This window comes from Poecilia reticulata, linkage group LG6 (genome assembly GCF_000633615.1).
Source record: "Poecilia reticulata strain Guanapo linkage group LG6, Guppy_female_1.0+MT, whole genome shotgun sequence".
In the NCBI taxonomy this organism is placed as follows: Eukaryota; Metazoa; Chordata; class Actinopteri; order Cyprinodontiformes; family Poeciliidae; genus Poecilia; species Poecilia reticulata.
The window spans coordinates 16948234-16971441 of NC_024336.1; the positions used below are offsets into that span (position 1 = coordinate 16948234).

General features: G+C 38.6%; 1 protein-coding gene across 4 annotated transcripts in view; it reads left to right on the plus strand.

Annotated features, from left to right (window-relative positions):
- Window positions 1-23208, plus strand: part of brsk2a (BR serine/threonine kinase 2a) — a 182919-nt gene that overhangs the window by 81094 nt on the left and 78617 nt on the right. For all 4 annotated transcript variants that reach the window (XM_008411537.2, XM_017305357.1, XM_017305358.1 and 1 more), the window contains exon 2: window positions 22586-22680. In XM_008411537.2, the coding sequence (XP_008409759.2) occupies window positions 22586-22680 (95 nt within the window). The remainder of the gene's footprint in view (window positions 1-22585; window positions 22681-23208) is intronic.

A 23208-nucleotide genomic window follows, 5' to 3' on the forward strand; every position in this document is an offset into this window, starting at 1 on the left:
GTCTGCCCTTGGGGACAGATAAGAAAAAAGGCAATAAAAGGCCGATTGAATTTAACGGTGTGACACCACACCGTTAACCTCAGAGTGCCCCGACGCCGCGCTGCGTTCCAAAGCATGACAGCTCGAGAGGCTGATGGTTGTAAACCTTCTGACACCATTGCTGTCACTACATTTAAGTCTGACTTGTAAAAACCAATGCTGCTTGTGTGGAAAAAAWTTTTTTTACAGGGACTGGCGAATGCATTTAATTAAAATGCTGCTTAGCATGACCGTGTAGAGAATTTTGCTTGAAGATTGGCCCTTACACATAGTGACATAATTTCTGTTGATTTTGACGTTTAGGTGATTTATATTTTATACTATATGACAAAAAAAAAATGTAACACTCTTTGATATACAACTAATTCTCTCAAAGATGTGTTTTTCCTGTTTTTTATGCACCTTTGTTTTTCACTTTACCTTCCAGTAATATTCCTGCATACTGTGCTCTTGAACAAGGACCTTCTTGTAGCCATTTACTGGACAACAGTGAAGTCAGTAGGCCTTTACTATGTACTCAGAAGCTATGAATTACTCAGAAGCCTCACTTTGCTAAAGCAGGGCAACACTTGTAGTGAAATTCTGATGTTTCACTATGTGAAAAAAAGATCCATGATCCATAAGAGGACATTCAGGAAGTGAAGGAATCTTCATTGAAAACTTAACACAAAGTTGCTTTTCCTCCTGGATTATGAGACCTCTACTCCACTTTCTACCAAAAAACCCCCAAAAAACTTTGAAACTGCTTTTTTTTGGATCAGTGTGTATTTCTTTGTCACCTGTCATAGCATGTTAAAAAGTTTAACTGTAAAACGTAGTCTCTGTGTGTACTGTATATGCACACATACTCAGACGTGTGGCTGCTAATGAAACATCTGTCTCTCAAGTTCAACAGCTGATTCCCTCCGTTCCACGAGTCTGAGACTGCCACAACAAAACTTTTAAAAAGTTTTCTGTTCATCCAGATAAAACTTTATCCCTATGATCACTAGGACAGAGACGGAGGGCTGGCGGAAGGATGGGGGGCTGTTGAAGTAAGTGTGTCAGACTGCGCCTAGGCAAGGTGGCAAAAAACACGAAGGGAAACTCTTACATTAAAAAATAAATAAATAAATAAGAGGACGGCATCAACATCTGTGTGGGAACTTCAAACAACCTTTGAAAGGGAAAATGTGATTCCGTTCGGGATTCTCTAGCCTGGTAAACAATTTTTTTCCCTCACAGTTAGTGTGTGTGAGCGCATGTTTGTGTTTGTTGGGAAGGCGGATGCTTTGTAGAGAATGAAGGACTGTCAGAGCTAAGATCCAGCTGGGTGACAAGAACATATTGAGAGGAGATGAGGGCTCCAGCTGCTTACAGCAACGTCTAATGATTGGCATGGATGTAATAAAGAGTAAACCCACTCTAGGCATAGCCCATATACTTTTGTTTTAATCGCGGTGTTGTCTGCAGTGATTCAGTGGAATCTGCTTGGTCATACATTAGAGGAAAAAAAAAAGTCACTTGAACATTGCTTATTCTGTATATTCCTCAGTATTTCCACATGCTGGTTTTCTTTTCTCTGACACTTTCCTGCTTGCATTTTAAGAATGAAACAACAGCACTTTATATCATTTATTTACTACTTTTACTCACCAGCCCAGGTGATCCACAGTCAGATGGTAAATTATTATTTAACTAAAGTAACTACTCAGCCTTAAGTTATGTTTCAGTATTATAAATAAATAGTATAAATTGCACCTCCTGCATTCTTTGGACAGCTACGTCCGTTTATGCCTTAAATAGAGGCAACTTGGGCTTGATGGGAAGATTAGTCATCTTGTAATCTGAAAGTTGTTGTTTTAGATTCCAACTTCCCACCAGGCAGAAAACCTCTATTCTGATAAAAGAAAAAAAATGAATAGAATTGATGGAGATTATTGTTTTCAGACCAATTTAAGTAACTATTGTTTTCCTTTATGCTTAAATCTTTACATTACATAAACATAGGTGCACATAAATTTCAGAACAATAAACCTCCAATCAACTGTTTCTTACCATTGATTGGAGGTCGTGGACTTGAAAAGATTTGCTTATTTACTGACCCAACAAAGTCCCCTAGCAACATCAAACTGTGTGCTTTCAGATGGCAAGCTGGTTGCTCTTTGTCTGCATCCACTGCAAGCTCAGAGATTCAACAGCAATGCCCCACTGTTATTTATTCAGCCATTACTCACAAAACAGCAAGCGCCAGGCACGAAAAACAGACTGATTTAAGCAAAGTAGAGCAAAAGGCTTCCGTCTTCTGTCTCGCAAACCTGAAATAGCATGGTATAATTGGAACAGTAACACGCTGTGTCAGTAATAAAAAGGAGAACTTTCAGTACGTTTTTAAATAATTACTTTTTCTAAATGTGTTAAACATGTGCTTGATGCTTTAACAAGTTTGTGTAATGACAAGGTGCTGTTCAGCAAACTGTCATCAGCTTCCAAGCAGGGCATCCAATGAGCCCGCTATGATATTTGGATTTCTTTTATAGACGGAAGGGAAAAAACACAGTTAAACTGTAAAGTCACTTGTGTCATTTGTTCTAAGTATATGTACATCTCATTAGTGTTTTTCTTTCTTGTTCTTCCCTCCGTGTCGTTGAGGGTGGTGGCGGCCGTTTGTACTTCTCAACGTGTGTACAGGTGCTTGTGCTCTGAAGTGAGCTGATCTTATGTGAAATCCCTGACATTACAAGAGCAGAGAGGTGTTGGCTTTCCCGCGACAGTGTTGTCCTTTAAGCAACAGGAGCACCATAGCATGTAACTATCACCTCTGTCTCATGTGTCCTCCCTGTTCAACAATTTTCTTTATCCAAGGTCCATTTGATTTCTTTCGTCTGTGTCCTTGCCTCCTTTTTCCTTGTCTACTTTCCTTGTTGCAGCCTTCTACATCATCCAGCAGCAAGGATGCCATATTCTCTTGAAGATTCCTGACTCTTTGAATCAGATATTTTCTGAATAATCTGTTATCTAAATATTACCTACTTCCTAACTGTGTTAGAAGTCCTGCTTTAATTTTTTGGTCATCCATGCCACTAGAGTGAGATTTCTGCTCTCTCTGACTGTTTTTATTGGTGATATTTCTGTGCACATCTGCAGTAAAACTGTGTCTGGACAAGATTGCAGTGCCTGCAAAAAGAGAGAAGCTCAGAGGAAGGAAGACAGACTGGTTGTGAAGTTGACAGAGAGGGATCCAAATAAGAGAAAAGAGAAGGTAAAATTGAGAAGCAACAAATAGGAAAATATACAAGACTCAAATATAGAATGCTCCTCGCAGATTTGAAAAGAATCAGAATAAAATAAGAGGGGAAAAATTGTGGAGAATCCCAAGAGGCACTATGCATGTGATAAGGAGCCCCCATCTGGCTGGAGTAGGTATTAATACCATCACCCGATCTCACCCCATCTACTGCTCTTTTCCTGTCTGGTCTTTGTCTGGTTGATTAAGACTGAACGTGTAGATGGTATGCCCTGTAGGTCAGCTATAGTCTCACATGTCCATATGACCCATGCTGGTTTGTAGATATTTGAAAGACAGTTTTTATTGCACCTGCAGATGCTGCTGTTTTTTTATGACTATGTACACCCTTTTCTTCGTAATCCGTTTGTGTTCCATCTTTTTTCCTCAATCTCCTATTGCCCCTGTCTGCACTGGAATACTGCACCGACTCATTGTTATCAGTCTATTTGCGTTATCAGCTCTGGGCAGTTTTTTTGTTTTTTTTTTGTCTGCATGTGTGGGTTTGACCTGAGCTCCACACATGCAGAGTTAAAATTTTAGGCTCCAGCGTCTGTATCCCTTACTGTATCCCTGCAAAGGCCATGGATTAACACAGGATGTGAAGCAGCAGGACTGATGTCATCTTAGCATGTATGTAAACTTCAGGGCACGCTCTCAAGTAAACATGAGTGACCTTCTTACACATAAATGCTTTCTCCCCAAATACTTCTTCTCGGAGGTGCACTGCACTTCAGTGTCTCTACTACTACTCCTCTTTACCATAGCAACCGTCTCTCTGATCCATCAAGACGTATCAACTTGAACTCAAACATCCCAGACCACTCTTGCATGCCTCACAAATTTTGACTTCTCGTAAACAAAATTATTTCATATTACAGTCAAAAATGTGAATGGATTTTATTGTGGTTTTATGTAATCAACCAGCACAACGTTATTAAAGTGGGAGGAAGTAGAGAGATGAATGATTTCTAGTTGCATCCAGTGCCTCTAGTTGCCATAAGAAGTCAGAAATACAGTCAACATGTTGTATGTATTCAATCTCTGTATGCATACAGCTGTTCTATGGAGACCTCAGATGTCTTTCATTATTGTTTGTTTGTTATCATTATTCACAGGCTGCTTGCCTAAAGTGAGCTGAGAAAGTGTAGAATTAATTAGAAAAACAGCCAAGTGGACTATGGTAACTCTGGAGGAGCTGTAAGAATTCAAAGCTCAGGTGGAATAAAAGCTCAGGAGAAAAGCTCAGGTCTGTTGACGGGACAGCTGTTAGTCTTATTTTGTATCTAATCTTTCTGTGAAAGTGGCAAATCACAGCAGACAAAAGTCCAATTTAGAATTTGCCACAAGTCATGCAGGGGAACATAGTAAAAATCTAGAAGAAATTTGATCAAATGTGATTATAACTGACATTTGTTGGGGTTTTGGTGAGTAAACGTGGTAAGGACAGGCCCTAAAAGATGTGCTAGTTTGTATTGGTTGTCACATAAAATGCCAGAAAAAAAAAAAAAAAAAAACATTTTAAAGTCAGACAGTTCAAGGGGTATGAATATTTTTGGTTGGTTCAGTGGTACCTTAATTTATCCAATAAGGTGGAAGCTTCAAGCAGACAACATTTTGTCCTTGATGGATGAAAATATTGCGAGTGTATTGAGTCATATCCATTTCTGTCTGTGTAACTGTCGTTGGGTATTTGATGTCGATGGTCTCTCATAGATGTCTACCTTGAAGTTTAATGTGTCACAACAATATGTCATAGAAACTATGAGAGGATTGTCATTTCTGTCCAGTGTTGTACAGCATGTACTTATGTATCTCACGACTGCATCCCATGTGTTCAGTGCTGCCGTGACAGCTTCATGAGCGTTCGCGTTATATATATATATATATATATATATATATATATATATATATAAGCATCAACATCTTCAGTACAAATGTGTTATTTTCTGCTCTTCTCAACTGAATGTACAATGTTGGCTTTGTCTGCAATTTGATCACAAATTGCCCGCGCTTGAAGTAAGTGATAATTGCATCCCTTTGTGCAGCAGTAAAGAACTCTCGTATCGACTTCAGACACAGACACAGATCATGCTGTATGTATAAAGCAGAGGCAGGCAAATACAGCTATAGAGTCCTCCTCATTAGATGGCCGTGTATCGGTGTGAGGCAGCAGGGATGTGAGAGGTGTTGGGCCTGATCAATATGTCTTCAGTCTCACCAACTGTATCATTATCATTTTAATGACTGCAGTATTTTACCCACTGATAGTCTTTGAGATGAGCAGCACCAGAGGTCTCCAAAAGTTCACAGCTGCTATTGTCTAACAGGGGCTGCATTCAGGTGTTAAGTGATGGCTGCTGACATTTTGAAAGCGGCAAGCGGCTAATGATGAAAACAATGTCGACTTCAATGTTTTAATGTTGTAGTTACTTCAGAATTGCCATTTTTATTTTGTGTATTCTRTCATCAAACGTTTATTCTGAGATGAATTTGGACAAAACAAATTTTGGTTTTACACATTAAATGAAAGAAATTATTTTCTGGCTGACACGTTAATAGCTAAGATGATTCTCTTTTGCTGAAATAGTGTCTCTTGACCATTGACTGGTCTCTGCAACTTGTATGAGGAAAGTTTTGCATACTTCTCACTTTCGTCTGTGGGGTGTCTGATGGGTTACTTGTATGTCCAGCCCATTTCCATTCCCCTCACACCATCCCAAAGAGGTCAAGATCGCTGCATTGTCTCTGCCCAGGATTTTCTACATAAAGCTCTACGGGTTCTTGATGGTTTACTTGTGCTCTGTTGTCATCTTGAAGGGTCACGTTCAGCTTTGATGTTTTTTTTGCAGAAGTTGTCACATTTCCCTCTACTCAGCCTCTAATAGACTGTAGAATTTATGGAGCATTCTCTTATGGTGAACTGCCCAGTTCCTGCAGAGGCAAAACTTTCTCAAACCATTAAATACCCATTTTTGTTCATGACCATTGGTATGGCTTTATTTTCTTGGAAAATTTATTTTGGTTTATTTCACCTGTTATTTCACCAAATCATAACGTTTTAGGATCAACTGTCCAGAAAATATCATTCAAATGGTGTGTGTATGGGTATATCTATTTTACTATTTATGCAATATTTAACTCAGAATACTAGACCTTTCTGGTCTCCATGTAAATGGATTTCTTTCTTTTTTTTTAAAACAAATATTACAATACAGATGTATTAATTGATCTTATCTAATTCCATAAAATTACAAGTATCAACGCAGCATTCATCTGAATGCAAAGTAATGATCATTATAATCTGTTGAATTTTATCACTGGTTTAGGAGATTAATTCATCCAAACTACTGAAACTCACCTGTCTTTGTGGTTAATATAATAAAATTAACCCCTTCATTTAACTCATCAAATTTAAAAAGATCAGGAAGGTTTAGAGATTAAATTATTTTTTCTATTGGTGTCTTTGAAACTGTTTTAAGGGGAGAAGATAATGTGATCATCTATGAAAGGGATGTTAATGTCTTGTGTTGCATTTGTGCGTTTGCACATACCTCTGGGTCTCTACATGTTTTATCTCAGACGGCCCTTTATGCGGCTCAGGCTGCCTTCAGAGTAAAACCTCCCTGAAGGTGTCAGACTAATGTGTCTGCAGTTGCGTTGGAAATGCATAGACCCGATACTGTGATGTCTACTAAAATGTTCTTCCCTTTTCTGCCTTCAATTCTGTGTTTTCAATTTACTTTTCGTGCTCCGCCAACATACTTGCCCAGTTTCCTCCTTTTTTCCTCTTCCAGTTTTATCTTGTTTCACTTGCCATGTTGGCAGAGTTTTCCCCTCGGCTTTGTGAAGACATCTCACTCTCAGATCACTGTTTTTTGTTCAGTGAAAGGCCAGGTGAAATGGACCCTCTGTGAATGGCTCTGATATTCTGCTGCGTTTGCTTTCATTTGGCCATTCTCGGCGTGTGTGCGTGTGTGTGTGTGTGTGTGTGTCCTTTCTCTGTGCAGCTACACTTTTTATACAAGGCAATGTTCCAAGCTCCTGTGACGTAAACCCAGTCTCTGAGAAAGTAGGCAATCTTGGCATTGGAGTGTGGCCAGAATTGCTTTCATTTTTAGTCAGCAGTGAGATGTTACACTCCACTACACATGTGTGTACCATTGTCCATGCATGCTCAAGTGTGCATAAAACTATGCAGAATCATGGACAATTACATATGCTGTGGGGTTTTTTTCCAACCAGGTCAATTTCCTGCTTTGGCTGCTTCACCAAGAATTATTTTAGTGGTTGATATTTTCTTGCATCATGCCTGTTATTTACACACAAACTTGTGTTAGAAATGCATGATGTCATTCTTTATCATGGTTCATTTTGCATTAAGAGGTCTTGGTTAAAAAAAAAAGTCTCAAATTGGAGGAATAAAAAAATTACAGGAAGGAAAGGAAAATAACCAGTTGACTGGTCCCACAGTAAGGGCTAAGTGGACCAAGTTAAACATCACCTTAAAGTTGGAAAGGTTAAAATGGACAGAGGGATTCTGCCTTTGGAAGAGAATATATTTTCCCTTGACATACAGCTGAGATGCAGACGTTGCTCTGAACAATGAGCTAGTTGCTGCTGAGGCATTGATTTAGCCAGAAGAGTGGCTCAATTTATCCTCCACCCTGACAGTGGTGTCAACAACATCACCGGCGGCTGCCGGGGTGATTACCAGTGCTTTACTCCCCCACCATCCACACTTCGTTGTATATTCAGCTCGTCTACACAGTGCACACTCTCCACTTTTTCCGTTGTCATATATCCCTCCTCCTGGGACCTGCATTGGCCTGATCTACCAGACTCTTATGCACAACAAGGACTGCTGCTGGAAATCCTCCTTGGTGGTTCCAGTTAGTTTTTTGTCTATTCTTGCTAGAATAAAACAAAAACAAAAACAAAACAAAAAACAATGGTACCAATTATCAACAAGCAGTATGAATAGCATCAAAGTCTGGATTGATTTTTCGTCAAACTAAGTCACACCTTCCTGATCTTTGATCATCAGAATCTGGTGAGCAAACTGCAACCTCAATTACCGGTTTTGGTTAGACACAAGTGTCATCCTGTGCGGTCTTCTACATCTGTAGCTCATCTGGTTAGAGATAGTATTCTGAATATATTGGTTTTGTCGAGTGGTAATCTGAACGACTGTTTTTTTTTTAAATTTGAAACCGATTTGTCTTCTGGCCTCTGACATCGAGGCATTTTCATCCACACTATTGCTGCTAACTAGATTTTTTTCCCTGCCCTTCAGACAATTCTCTGTAAACCCAAGGGCTAGTTGCACATAATAATCTCTGTAGATCAGCCCTTTCTGAAATACTTGGACCAACCCCTCTGGCATCAACAACAATACTAAATTCGAAATCACTGAAATCCCTTCTCCCCACTTTGATGCTCTGTTTGAACTTCAGCAAGTCGCCTATGGCATCACATTTCTGCCAAAAACTCAAGGAGCTTATTAAGTAATCACAACAGAGCATATATTAACTGAGAGAGCATGGCTCTGATCGCATTTCCGTTTTTTTCGTGGACCCATAAAAGCAGCCTAGTGCCTGCTGCAGTAGTAGCAGCAGCAGTTTTTAACGCTCTCACCAGAAAAATCTCTGTATCTGGTGGGTGTATTTCTCTGTTAAGGGTGGTAAATCCAGTGATTGATCTTATTGGCTGGGTTTTCAGCTCAAAACTGGTGATGGCCATAATGGAATTTGGTTTAATAAAAGAAGAGGAGAAGAAGGTGGAAAAGGATAAACACAAATGAGAAGGTAACAAAACGTAGGGGAGATGATAAAAAAACTTCTTTTCTTCTCCTTATTCTCCTTTTACGCTTTGAATTCAAATTACATTCTTCTCCTATTAGGCCTTGCTGGCTGTCATTTGTTTTTTAGCTGAAAATCCAGCCAATCAGAAGACTTACCAACCCCAGCTGACAAACGCTCACTAAAGAGGGTGGGTGTAATTCAAATGCTGTGGGCAGGACATGTTTGACCGCTCTGTGTGCTCACAAGTAAATGGGAATGTGGCTGCCATCAAAACCGGGTGCTTATTTGAGCTGCTGTGAATGCTTAATAAGCTCGTCTGGTTTTTGGCAGGATTGTGACTCCTTACTCTTCTTTATTACATCTAGATACCCAAATGTATTGTGTTGCTATTATGTAACTGCCTGAGTTGCTATTTACATTAATTGGCAATTAAACAGGTGTACACATTAACGTGGTCAGTAGGTATGAATATTAAGTGATTCAGAATCATTAGCTGCTTTTTATGTGTTGAACAAACTAGAGAAATGCCTTTTCAAATCCTTTATCAAAGATTGTTATCAGATCTCAATACGGTCTACTAACTTGACATTTACAGCAATGAGTCTTTAACCCACTCTATGCAATTTGAGTAAGCAGCTTTGAGGTAAACTGCACAACAATATTAGCTTGAACTTTTATACTGAATCTTTAAGTTCTATGCTTGTGGAGGACTTCAACTACACAACAAAGACCTTTTAAAAGAGAATGAAGAGAACAGATAGATTGCTTGCAAGTATTCTTTAACCTGTTGAGTTGTAGACTGCTAAAATGTGTGCACAGCAGGTCACTGCCCCGACAAACCCACTACAGTAATATTGCTTTCCCTACATTGATACAAGAAACCATTTGCTAACCGGTTTGTGTGGTTTTCGTTCTCCTTGGAAAGTTTTTTTTCTACTGTTATACCCAGTGTCTTCCCTACACATTGAATGAAGGTCAATTTAGCACCATTCTATACTGGAAGGAATTGAGTTTTTGTTTGATCTGCTCACTCTCCACTGTGGAAAATTGCCATATGTCTGTGTGTGTGCCCAAACCTCCTCCTCTGCCCCCAAAGCGGGTAGACTGCTCCCTCTCTGGCAATTAAACTTCAATCAACAAATGAAGATGCAGTGACACGTTGAATTACAGCCAACATCCTCTTCCATACTCAAGCCTAGCTCTGCCAGCCATGGATTAGTTTGCAAATTAAGGCGCTGAAGAAGAGAAAATTTGAGTTCCTTGATAAGAGCCAAATAACATCCTGCCATTGTCTTGATCCGCTGTTCCAACTTGGATCCAGCTTCCTGATTTCTCTTGAAGTGGGCAAATAAATTTACTTGTGTATTTCCTGGTTGGACTTTGACCATCCATTTCAATCTTCTTTCTGATGAGTTATCAAGGCAGGCTGATTAAAACTCGTCTCACTGAAGTCTTTTCCGGCTTGATCTGGGGCTTATAATGAAGATGGTGCACAGACAACCAAAAGCTGTTAATTAATGAAATAAATCTAGTCAAATCATAGATGAGGAAGGCTTGATTAATTGCTTCTCTCTTTTTTTTTTCCTTTTTTTTTCCTGGCCCACAGAGTTGGTCCGCTTCCACAGCATTTGTGTGTTCTGTTTGCTTGTGTCAGTGTGTAAAATAAAAACACCCGAAAGTGCACATTTATCTGCACATTATGTGCTATTTATGCATTGCTTTCTGTGGGTAGAGCGTGGGTTTACAATATTACCCAGTCAGGTGTTTAATAATTTATATGCTGATGCTGTGGGTTACCTAACACATGACAGGCAGGCAGCATGCAGCTCTTTGAGGAGTGTCTGGTGCTCCTTTTAAAGCAAAGCCTGTCAAAGTTCCCGCCAAGGCATTTCATTTGACTTCTGTCTCCCAGGAGGAATGTGTCGCTTCATGTTTAGCAAACATGTGCCATCAGAAAGTGCCATTGTCATACAAACTTGTAATGCATTGTTTTATATAATAATAATAATAATAATAATAATAATAATAATAATTGTGGTTAACTCGTCACATTCTGGCAAGTTCAAGTATGTGTTCCCAGTTTTGTGCTGTACATTCAGTTCATGTGTTTGCGCACATGTTTGTCCCATCTTCAGCTGCTGCATTGGGGCCTGGTGTGGCTAATTAAAAGAATCCTACTTGCATTATTCATGTGTCTGTAATTATACATTCCTTTTGCTGATCCACAGCCAGAGACATTAAAAATAGATCTGAGTCTCTGTGCCCCACCCTTCTAGGCCCCATTTTCTCTCTGTGTGTTTTGACTAGGCTCTCTCAGCCTCTCTCTGTGTATCTGTCCTTATGAGTGTGTCTCCATCTCCCTGTCACCAGCCTCACTGTTGAAGCCCTTTTTTTGTTCTTTCCTTCGCTTCGCTCCTCTCATCTCCTCCGCAGAGTCCTCGTTCTGATGTTCCTGTTTGGGATTCAGGCGGAACATTCGCCTGACAGCGTCTGTCCCGCTCGAATCTGTTGGCTGACCTCAAGTCACATCAGGCCAGATTGCAAACATGAGTATTAAGAATTGGTGATGACATGTCCTCGGAGAGATTTAGCTGAGAAGACCTTTTGCCATCTCTGTTCAATGTAGCGACAACAATTTCTCCTGAACAATAAAATCTCTACATAAAAAAACCTCAAGTCCAAATTGGAAGGAGGGATGAAGGCATGTTGCACCTCAATAACTTTCTTGCAGAGAGAAGTAAATCACTCAAAACATTCAGTGCCATTTTCTGCTGTGCAGTCAATGCTTAGTTACCTGTGGCAATGCGACTTGTTTGCCTTGTTGAGGGAAGTGAGTCTTTGAAGCTTCTGACTTCCAGCATGCAGAGATTTTGAGAATATATCCTTGCACATATTTACATTCTGATGAGGATCATGCAGAAAGTAGAAGTTTTCTTTCTTTTTTTTTTTTACAACTAAGTGCATCATTTAGAACTTGTCACCTTCGGGTGACGCTCAGAATTGCTTCAATATGTGCTCCAGAGTATGACAAATGAATAACTGCCTTGAAACCAGAACTTCATTACTTCAAATCACTTTTCACTTTTGTTAGTTAATGCTACAATCTGTGCATCACTGTCATGTGCTCTGTGAATAAATTCCACATCTTTGTATGTACATTAACCCATGACATAGGTAAAATATTTGAAAGCTGAGATGCTTGCAGACTCGAACATTGATAATTCCTTATGTTTCTGTCTACAAAGAAGCAGCAGGTGGATGAGAATTGGTGCCAATGTGGAGGCAGAAGCATGAATATGTTTAGATGCAGAAATCTTGTTTTATCTCTATTTTGATATATTGTGTGATTTAGTTGCAGTTTCATTTCATTATTTCAAGAGACAATAACTAAGACTTCAATGTATATGTTTACTTAAGGACCTACTACACAAATGTGTAATGGAGCACTCAGTTAATTGGGTAATATGAGTGATTTTACCGCATCAGGCTTTTTACTTCTATGTAAGTAAGATTATTTTTAATTAACGGATCTCATACTTGAATGCAATTTATGGTGAAGTAAGCTGTTCATCATCCATGTGAGAACTTGGTTAAAAAAGCATTTAACCAGCTTTTCACCAAATAATTTAACGTGGTTAAATTATATGATTCAGTTCTACTCAAAGCACCAGAACATGGACATGATGTAATATTTTGTCTATGTTAAAGGAATGGGGATGCTTGTGACTGGGCTAATAGCCTAGCCCAGGCTAGGCTTCCCAGTACAGTCCGCATGAGTGTACAGGTCGTGTTGTGCACGGAGAGAAAGGGCAACCATAAATCATGTCTGCCTTTGTATTTTGGTTTAATCTCACAACGCTGGGTGGCTTGACCTTTTAATCACCTTGGGTGCCCAATTAGGTTCCAAAGGTGACTAATGCTACGCTGGCCGCATATTTAGCTCCGCCCAGTTTTTACCCTGTGTTTTCTTTTCTTCTTTTTTTTTTGTGTGCTGCAGGCATGTTTTATAAGAGTAGCCTCGTGTTTCTGACTGGAATTAGGACTGCTTAGACTTTGGCTTTGAATATTTGATTCAGTATTCATAGCAGGGAGAAAAGTTACTTTGTTCCATGGGAGCAAGTTGATATTTTCTCTGACTTACTACTTTTTTTTAACCACAATGGAATCATTATCTGAAATCTGCTTTTTCTATAAACTATAGCTATCTTTAAATGTTATCAAAATTTGTTGATTTGAAGTGTGACAAAAAGGCAAAATCAGAAGAATCTGTAAGTTATTAACCTATTTACCAAGAGTTTGGGTGAGATTCACATGGTGGTGACTTCAGCTGGAGCCAACAACAATTTTAATGACACTGTGCAACTTGTAATATATATATTTGAAATATATAAACTGCTGAAGGTTTACATTCCTGTGTTTTGATCAGGGAAATGACTTGTGAAGGAGCTGTGGTGGAAATATATTATTTTACACAACCTAAATAAACTGTTTCTTTATGCATGCGTCAGTGTGCATCCCTTCTCGCTTCAGCACTCCAGGGCTAAACTGTTCTTCCTGCTTTTGAAGATGCTTGCTTTGCTGACGTTGTTGCTGTTGCTTTGGCTCACAGCAGTTACTGGGGAATTCAATCTGGGAAGACTAACGTCATGACTGACTGAAAATGTTAAGTGTGGAGGAAAGGAGGAAACTGTATTCTGGGAAATGAGATGAAAAAAGCAGTTTGTGGGGTTGAATCTGCTGAGTAGTGAGTCCTCATTGTTCTATCCTACATGACTCTGCACTAATTTCTTGTACTTATTAAAATGATGATACAAAAGCATGAACAAACACAACAAGCCCCATATCTTAAAAGTAGGGCAGCACTTGTGTCAGAGTTCGAGTTCAGCTAACTGTTAAGGTTCAAAGTTGTTGCTTTTAGAAAAATATGGCCATGTTTCTTAAGGTCTCTGTGTTATTTAGTTTTATTGCTTTTGCATGCATCTTGTGAAGAGCTCAAACAGGATGGTGTTTACAGCAGTGTGTACAGGCAGATCAGTTGCACAGTGATCTGACTTTAGTCTGCTGACTTGTTCCCATACACTCGATCTTTCAGGCTGACTACGGAAGTGATTCCATGGAAATAACACAGGGGCAGCTCCTTTATTTACCACCCGTCTTCCCCCGGTAGTTTAAGGCTGAAGAAGCTAATACGGAGTGAAGTGAAGGCTGCAAACTTTGCTGTGCGGCGTTAGCTTTAACTTTTAGCAACAAATATTTACAAGCCACCATCTTCTTAGTTCAGGATCGTTTGGAAATCCATGAAAACTTAAAAACCCATTATATTTAGGAAAACAACAATGTTCATGGTATTGCTTTATTTGCTTCTGAAATACGAGTTTGTCTTTTCTAGTTGTCATGGTAACTCAAAGCAGAAGCAAGAAAGCCGCATTTTGCTCATGCAGATGTGACGTCAGCGGTGTACGTGCAAAGAGCGTACACCGCGAGGTTAAAGTTGAAACAATGCTAAGTTAAATTCTGTATTTGATTTGTAAGTCTTGTAATTCTAATTTTTGATTGGTATTCAGTTAAAATCAGTGTACATTKTGATTCTTATGCCAGTTCATATGCAGCTAAAAGCAGTAGAGYTCTAAAACGGTGAATTTATCCTGTTTGACACACTATGCCTTGGTTGTCTTCATCTAAGTGAAGGATGGAAATGTGAAAAAGGTAATGTGTGAAGTTAATTATTACTTGTGGGAAAAGTAAACCAGTTTTATAAACACTAATGCGGTACACTGTAAACAAATAATTTCTTTAACAAATAAAGAAAAAACGCTATCTGGATGCTAAAGGCATAATAGAATCCTTCAGTTTGTGCTCATCACTGTTATAGCGAGCCTGACACTCGGGACCTGTAACAATCGCATGGCTTCTCAAACTATCAATGACTGGGAAAACTCCCCTTCAAGAGTAGTTTAATGTATCAGATGTAGCCCATATTCTGGATATGTGCATGTGTGGAGACCCTTGAAGCACTGAGTCAAGCTGTAGTCAACACTGTGTAAATTTAACACAAACTCTTGAATGGACTTTGCTTTACAATCCTCTCCAGGCTGTGGGTATCCTTTCTTTTATTCAACTCTACTGTATGCTTAAATACAACTCTGTGAACAGCTAGCATCAGTGGATGTTTGCTGGACAACTGTGAAGTCAGCAGTCTTACACGTGATTATATTAGAGGGGATCACCCTTTCCTTTCTTGCAGCTCCACGATGAAATCGGTTCTTTTGTTTTCATGAGGTTTTGAGAGTCTTGACTCATTTATAAAGTAGCTCATTTTCACATGTACTTTTGCTCAAGTCTTGTTAAGTATTTTGTCTTTAATTATCTGTCTCGTTTAGTTTTTGCGCTTTGTATTGTTAATCATGTTTTAATTTTTATACTTTGTCTTATCTTTGAATGTGCCATGAGAAAGAACATTTCATAGCACAATGCTATGGGACACATTTTTTTGGGAAACTGAATTGTGGGTTTTCATAATTATCAAAATAAAATTGAACAAAATAAATGGTTAAATAAAAAGTTTAAATGATTTGGTTAAACTATTGAAAGAAAATATTTTCAGTTATATTTTCATTTATTGGTTACATCTGTACATAAATGAGACATGTCACACAGTCGGGATTCCTGATGGGATAGGATCCCTCCTCTTGCCGTGCTGCAGGGGATTCCCACATCCTGCTCCATGGGCTTTTCATATGGTTGGAGARAGCAGCAGGAATAAGCCCTAGCACCTGCTGGATTTCCTGTTGAATGCTGATTCCAGTGCAGAGTGATAGTCCTGACGTAGAGCATTCAGGGTTAGAGAGCAGAAATGGAAAGCAGATCACAGATCTGCGCCTAAGGGCAATGAGCTTCTCAGAGCCACCGCCTCAGGGAGAGAAAGCTAAGCCAGCATAAACTATTACCATCTGCCAGCAGTGGTTTAGCACCTTTGAAAGTTGGAGAGGTGTGAAAGTGAGAGCATTTCTTTCTGATCTTTTTTTGCTCTCCTGATGTTGGTTTGGTTTCCATATAGAAATGAATCTAGTAAGGAGTAGAGATGTGCTGATCAGGTTTTTTCCTGCCGATGCCGATTCCGATCACCCATCAGGGCCGATCACCGATACAGATCACATAATTATTATTTTTTTAATCAAAAGCACTACCGGTTACATTATGTGGAAAAAGGAACCATGAATTCACCTTAATTTAGACAAAATTTTGTTTTTAATAACTTTTTCCAAGAAAAAAGCAGGCATTGTGCAAATTGTACTGCTATTGGTAATGCTATCTTTGACAGACTGAAAACATATGAAGGCTCTGAAGAGGCTAAATAATGCAAAAAGTCAAAATAAAACCTCTCAACATTGCCAAAAAATTCAAGTATAAAACTTAACGTTCAAAGGCAAATACAGGATCCATTACAATAAACAATCCTGAGTTACTGAATGAAACCTTTCTGATAGCATGGCGGCTAGCTGATTACTGCTAGTTCTGATTGGCTGTTTCTGACTGAGCGGAGTAATTATGCAGAAAAGGGAGGAGGCAGAGGAGGTCGATTATTTTTTCAGAGATTATCTGTCTCATGTTAGGACAGCGAAAGTTTTAATATGTAAAATGTATTTTTTTTTTAAGTTAGATGCTGCAGCTTTAAGCAGAGGTTCGGTGTGAGAGTCACTACCAGGTGGAGCAGAAGCGGCGCTTCATCTGTGAAATATTACTACCTGTATCACGTAGCAGCGGTTCAACAGCGAGAGCAGAACCAGCATCTTACATCGCAGCTCAAAGACTTAAATAATTTTGCACGTTATTTGTTTAGCTTTCTGACCGTCATGCTAATCCGGGTGAGTGTTTGTAGCTGTGCGCTGCTTTACCTGCTGTCTGATTGCTCGATATGTCTTTTTTACTGCAGTGAGCCTCAATATAGCCAAACTCTGTCAAGTATGGCATTGTTTTTATGCCATATTAGATTCGTCGTGTTGATGCATTTTGACGTGCTTAAACCCACGTGCTTCAATTTTCCGCCGCAACACGCAAACTTCCCCATTCACTCAGTTCGTTATAGTTCCACATTGCTTAGGATTTGTTGTTGCGCGCTTGCGCAGTGTGAAGGAAAGAGGAGACCAGCTAGACAGGCTGCGAAATGAGATGAAGGTGATCGGTTTGTGTGATCGGCAACAAGAGACTGTGATCGGCGATCACCGATCATACACTTTTTCACGGAAATCGGCCGATTATGAACGGTGGCCGATTGATCGCCGCACATCTAATAAGGATCCTTCAAAACGCAGTGATCCTTCAAACGCAGTGAAACATCTAATCAGTCAGGAGGAAGGTCTTAGCACTGTCAGTCATGCTGCTTATATCCTGCTTCTCCACAGAACACACCGTCGTTCAGGCGCAAGGTTGCCATTGTGCTGCATCTGTTAATGGCGGAGAGATAACCTAACGTTACAGGAAAACTAACAAATTGAGTTCAGTACAAACTGCTGGGGTGGAGGAGTTATGGAGGGAGGACTTTAGTGTAGCACAGAACAAAAAGCGAAGGACCTATAGGCTGTGCTTGTTAAACCTTTCAGTTCACTACTGCAGCTTTAAGAAGTAGCCAAATGAAAACACAACAATGAAGGCATATTAGTAGCGCATACGAGTAGGCAATCAGTTAGGAAAACAAATTTTAGCATTTGACCATATGTTAAGTATTTCTCAAAAATACTATGATGTAAAATAATAGGATGGGGTTGTTTTACGGAGATTATTTGTACTGTTGACCTATTGCACCCTAACCCTTCCTATAAAATATCCATACACATCCAAAAATCAGGGAAGTTATGCTCAGTTAAGTCAATTAGATAGTTTTATTGTTCAAGAAGTTATGAGTAGAAGCTGCTGCCACAAATAAACTGTAGGACTCTGTTGTGATATTTTTCAGGACAGCATGTTCAGCAGTGATGCTCTTCCATGAATCAAAATAACTTGTAAAGACACAGCAAAGTGGGCCGAGAAGCCCATTAAAAAAATCAGTGGTGGCACATGGCACTGTGGTGTAGAGGAAGAGATCCACTGGAATAATGTGCTTTACTTTGACTTCTTCAGTACAATGTTGGAACTTTATGCATGTTTTAGTACCAATTTCGCTGTGTAACTTATGAGAAACGTAAATAAAAATGACTTTATTATTGTAATAAATTTTAAGCTTGGAAGTTCTTTAGTCTTTGAATGTGCTGAGCTCAGCGTTTGAAAAAACCTCTTCAGTCGTCCCTAACATGTCAAAAGCTGCAGAGGCGTGATTGAAATCAGGACTTTGCAGCAATGAAGCACCACTTTTACAACTTTGATGCTATGAGCCATATAGCAATGTTCTCCCTGTCTCTTCCACCAGGATTCCTTCACATTAGATCATTAATCACAGGGAGATAAAACATTGCAGAGCTGGGACAACAGCTGGTGGTAAGTCAGTGGTAACCTTTCGGTGTTATTGATTTTGGAGGGGGCCAAGAGTGAAATACATCAATATACACTGGCACACGCCATAAACTTCATAGTACAGCCTGCTGTTTTCCATACACTTGGTGCTTCTCCAATATGCAATAGTTCATTATTTACCTATCGTTAGTCCTGGACTTGTTTTAATTTTGACATTTCCCATTTTGGCTAAATTTATTCATGTTTTATAACTCCTTGATCTTAATCAGATGTTATTACCATACTTGGAATATGCAGAACCCTGTGTTTCAGTGGTTGAAGTGAAATTGTAGCATTATATCTAAGCTGCTTCACTGACGGTTTTTCTCAGTGAGCAGGTTTGATACATTATACAACTGATATTGGGCATTGTGCACATAATACAGGTCAGCAAAAAAATAAAGAAATAAAAAATTTAATAGTTTTAGCTAGGCGGACAACCAGTAGAGCTCCAAACCATACAGTAGAGATTGGATAATTCTCATAATAATTTTAAACAGTAATAAAAGAGATTGATTTTATAACGTTTCATAGAAGTACAATGGCCCTAAAAATATACTGTAAAGTAATTTAGGAGTAAAATATTCTGTAGTTGCTATTTTGATTTGATACTGAGCTAAAATGGCAATTACCTGCATCTATTAATTTCTAAAATGGAGACTGGAAAAAAAAAAAAAACAAACAGACAAAAAAAAAAAACTTATTTAAGCTTTAAAACACTTCTCGCGCGCATATGGACAATAAGATTAAAGACAACTAGAATCCTTTGATAAGATTTTGATCCCTTATGCGTCAGCCAAAGTTTTACATTTAAATCCACAAGTTCAGACATTTTACTTGTTGACTCCAAAAAGATCCAGATGAAACCTGAGTGTTGCCGAGTTACTCTTTGTATCAGCCACTGCCATCTCTGCTTACCAATTTGTCATCCACAGCTGCAGTATTCCAGTGAGATTAGCTCTCAATCCCACCTCCCCATCTCACGCGAAAACTTCCATCAATTATTCTTTTTATAAAGACCCAGAAATGTCATGCAATCTCCTATTTTGAACGTTCTTATGCTATTTTATTGTAGCCACTTAATTTTTAAGGTACAGTGTTTATGCATTTTCTGTCTCAAAACAACCTTAGATCTCATTTTATTGTGCTCCAAACTTCCTTGCAGCTCACAGAGTGATTGTAAAATCATAATGTGCTGTGTTCCCTGTGCACGTTTTTGTCTTCCTAATGTGCCCTCAGCTCAAGAAAAGCCTGGCTCTGTCAAAAGATGGATAGTGAGGCAAACAATTCTGTTAACTTTTCAGGCATTTGCAGATGTATTTTCTCTTTTAATGTGTTTATCATGACTCATGAGCTTCTCTATAGCGTCCATTAACATATGATTATCATCTCAAAGCTAATAGCTTTGTCTGTTGTTCTCTTCTTCCTAAATCTTGTCTTTTTTCATCTTTAATGTTCCTTTCTTTCCTGTTTCCTTCCTTTTTCTGTCATTTTCTCTCTTGTGCTTTCACTCTTCTGTGTGACTCCACATTCTGCCCTGCAGCTCTTCAACATCCCAGATTGAAGCCTTACTCCCACACAATGCTCTCCATTATTGCTTAATTATCTGTGGCCTGCCATTTGAATAATGTGCAATCTCTTAATCTCTTTAACATTTGCTTTTGCTTGCTGTTATTTTTATTTCCTCCTAATTTTATGTTTTTCCTCTGCTGCTTTTTCCTCCCCATTCATTGTCGTTGCTTGTGACATATAAGAAGCATCAGAAAACTTTACACCAGTCCATGTTTCACTTCCTCCTTAGAGCCAATTGACTCACTAGTTAGTTCATAAAACTGTAAAAAAACAACAACAAAAAAAAAAAAAAAAACTTAAAGTGTAAATAATAACCCTGCCCCTGGCAAATTTTGAAAAATTCCAGCAAAGTCAGCGGAGTCGAGAGACACGGCTGAGTGCGGCGATGAGTGGGGGTGTGATCAGGACGGAAGAAACACTGTCAACTTATCCACTTTGTCGCTATATTTAACAATTTTAAGACTCCTCTAGTGACTTTTTTCAAAACAACTGGTGATAAATCTAGCATCTCTTTTTCTGTGTTGTTGGAGACTTTTATGGCAAAAACTTTCTGCAGCTCGGCTGCAGGCAGCATGTCAGTCCTGAGTGAGCAGCCATTAGCCGCTATTAGCTTCTTTTGCTTCCTCAGAACGACTGCAGCCAGTCTCACACAGTATACCTTCGCTAATAGTCAGAGAGGAGGAGACCTATTCTACTGCGTATCTACGTTGCAAATAAATCACACATTTGTAAAGCTAAGTAAAGCTATTGATCAGTGCTCGCCAGTCACCACGGCAACGCTCACAACAACTCCTGACTCGCCACCTGGCGGGACAAAGAAGTGGGTGGGGAGCGCTGTGCTTTTATACCTAAAGTGATGAAGTTATACCAAGCCGTAACGTTACAACCTGAGGAAAATTGAACTGCCTAAGAACCGTTTGACAGGAAAGACCAGGACACGGTTTTTAGGACCAAATAATGGCAAATCAAAAGAATTGCACAAAAATGCCAAAATTTGCACAAAACATAGAGATAATCTATTTGGAAAGTTTATCTGTAAAAAAGTTGATTTGGGGACGAGTTTCATTTTAAGAGTTTGGTAGTTGCAGCTTTGGTTGGTAAGATGTAGCAAAGTGTCATTTTTTACTAAATCCAAAGACATAAAATAAAAAATAACCACTGCACCAGCTCACCGCAGTCATTTCTCTGTCTGCAATAAACTGTAGCTTACCTTTCAACTTAAAAATGAATAGATAAATCTATTAAAGAAAATAATCTCAAATTAACAGAGTTAGACATAAAGTGAAATAAATACAGTATAGTATAGCAGTTTAGAAATATTAAGGGTTTTAGAAATAATTATCAGAATTAATTTAATTCTGTTTTTTTTTCCTTCTTCAAATTCTTTGTGAGATATATCAAATTATTACCTTTATAGTCTTCTGTTCTCTGAGGCACCATGGCACCATAGGATAATCTATTAAAAGCATGAACTGACATGTGTTTTATATGGGTGCATTTGTTTCAGTTTGTTAAAAGTTATCTGATTGAATTTTTTGAAATGTGTATGCGACTGCATGGTCCCTGCAGAAAATCAATTGGAGCTTTTCTCATGGCTCCTCCCGTATCAAATGCACACGCTGCTTTATTCCAGTGAAAATGTGCTCATTGCAGTGCCCCTGTCTGTTGTCTTCACTGTTTGCGACTGATCGTTTACCTGAAGCAACAGTATCTAGGGACATTAAGTAAAATAGAGTAGCAAAAGTGCTTTTGTGTTCAGTAGAAAACCACAAGATTTGTTTGAGATATGGGGGAATACTTGTAAATGTATTCCTAGTAGAACACCAAACATGCAAATGTCTTTTCTTATGTTGTTTTTTGAAGTAAAGTGTTATTATTTCAGCTACCTTGTAGAAATATGCCATCGTAATCCACTTCTCTYGGCTTTATTCAATTTTATTTTAGTGTAATAGTTAATAATGAGTGCATGGCCATTGCTTTTTAAAGCTGTTTGTACTCAATTTAAATTACAATTGTTTTCCATTGGTTTGGTACATTACAGAAATCAATAGCAGACAATAAACCCTCACTCATTGCTTTTATGAGTCAAATAAACCTTAGAAGGGCAGTTCAAGTAACTGTGTTCACTCCAGAAGTCATTATGGTCATTTTGAACATGAGTTTACAAGCCATTTTACAGGTTTCTCATCAATACACATTATTAGTCTTAGAAAAATATAACAATAATTTTTCTCATAATTCTATTTCATCCGTATGTTTGTAGATCCAAGCACTCTTTTGTTTACTGAGTAACATTCTACACGCAGTTTATACCCCCGGCTTGTTCATTGCTGCCATGCTCTTGCCTCAAATCGAAGAATAGACATCGTATTATTTGGAATTTCACATTAATGACCTGATTGTCTTTACTCTTTCACAGGGTTGGTAAAGCTTGGAATTCACTGTGTGACATGCCAGAAGGTTGCCATAAAGATCGTCAACCGCGAGAAGCTCAGCGAGTCGGTACTAATGAAGGTAAAGTTCCAGACTTAAGATTTATGGTTTTAAAATCTTAACCCAGTTGAATATTTTGCATTTTTATTCTGCTTTAGGTTTTTTGTTACATTGAAGAAACAGTTTTCAAAAGGCCTCGTTGGTTTTTGTTGTTTTTAAGCAAATTATTTTGTATAACAGATCGTTTAATCCTTCCCCCCATGGTATGTCTTGTTCTTTTTTATAAATATTTTTTTTTTCTTCTGTTGTCACATATCTTAAACTGCTGAATAATAATGATGGCATATGTTTTAAATCAGTGTTTTTCAACCATTTTTGAGTCAAGGTACACCGTTTTAATTGAAAAAATCCCGAGGCACACCACCAACTAAAAATGGAAATAAAGATACTCTGTAGCCGCCTATATATAGTCATTCTTATCAAAGTCTCTCGAATAGGAATCAAATAAACACAAAAATGTATTATCACATTTTACATTTCTTATTTCAAATTGCACTTAACATATCCACTTCAAAAATGCCCCTGAACAGTGCCACAACACTGTGGTGT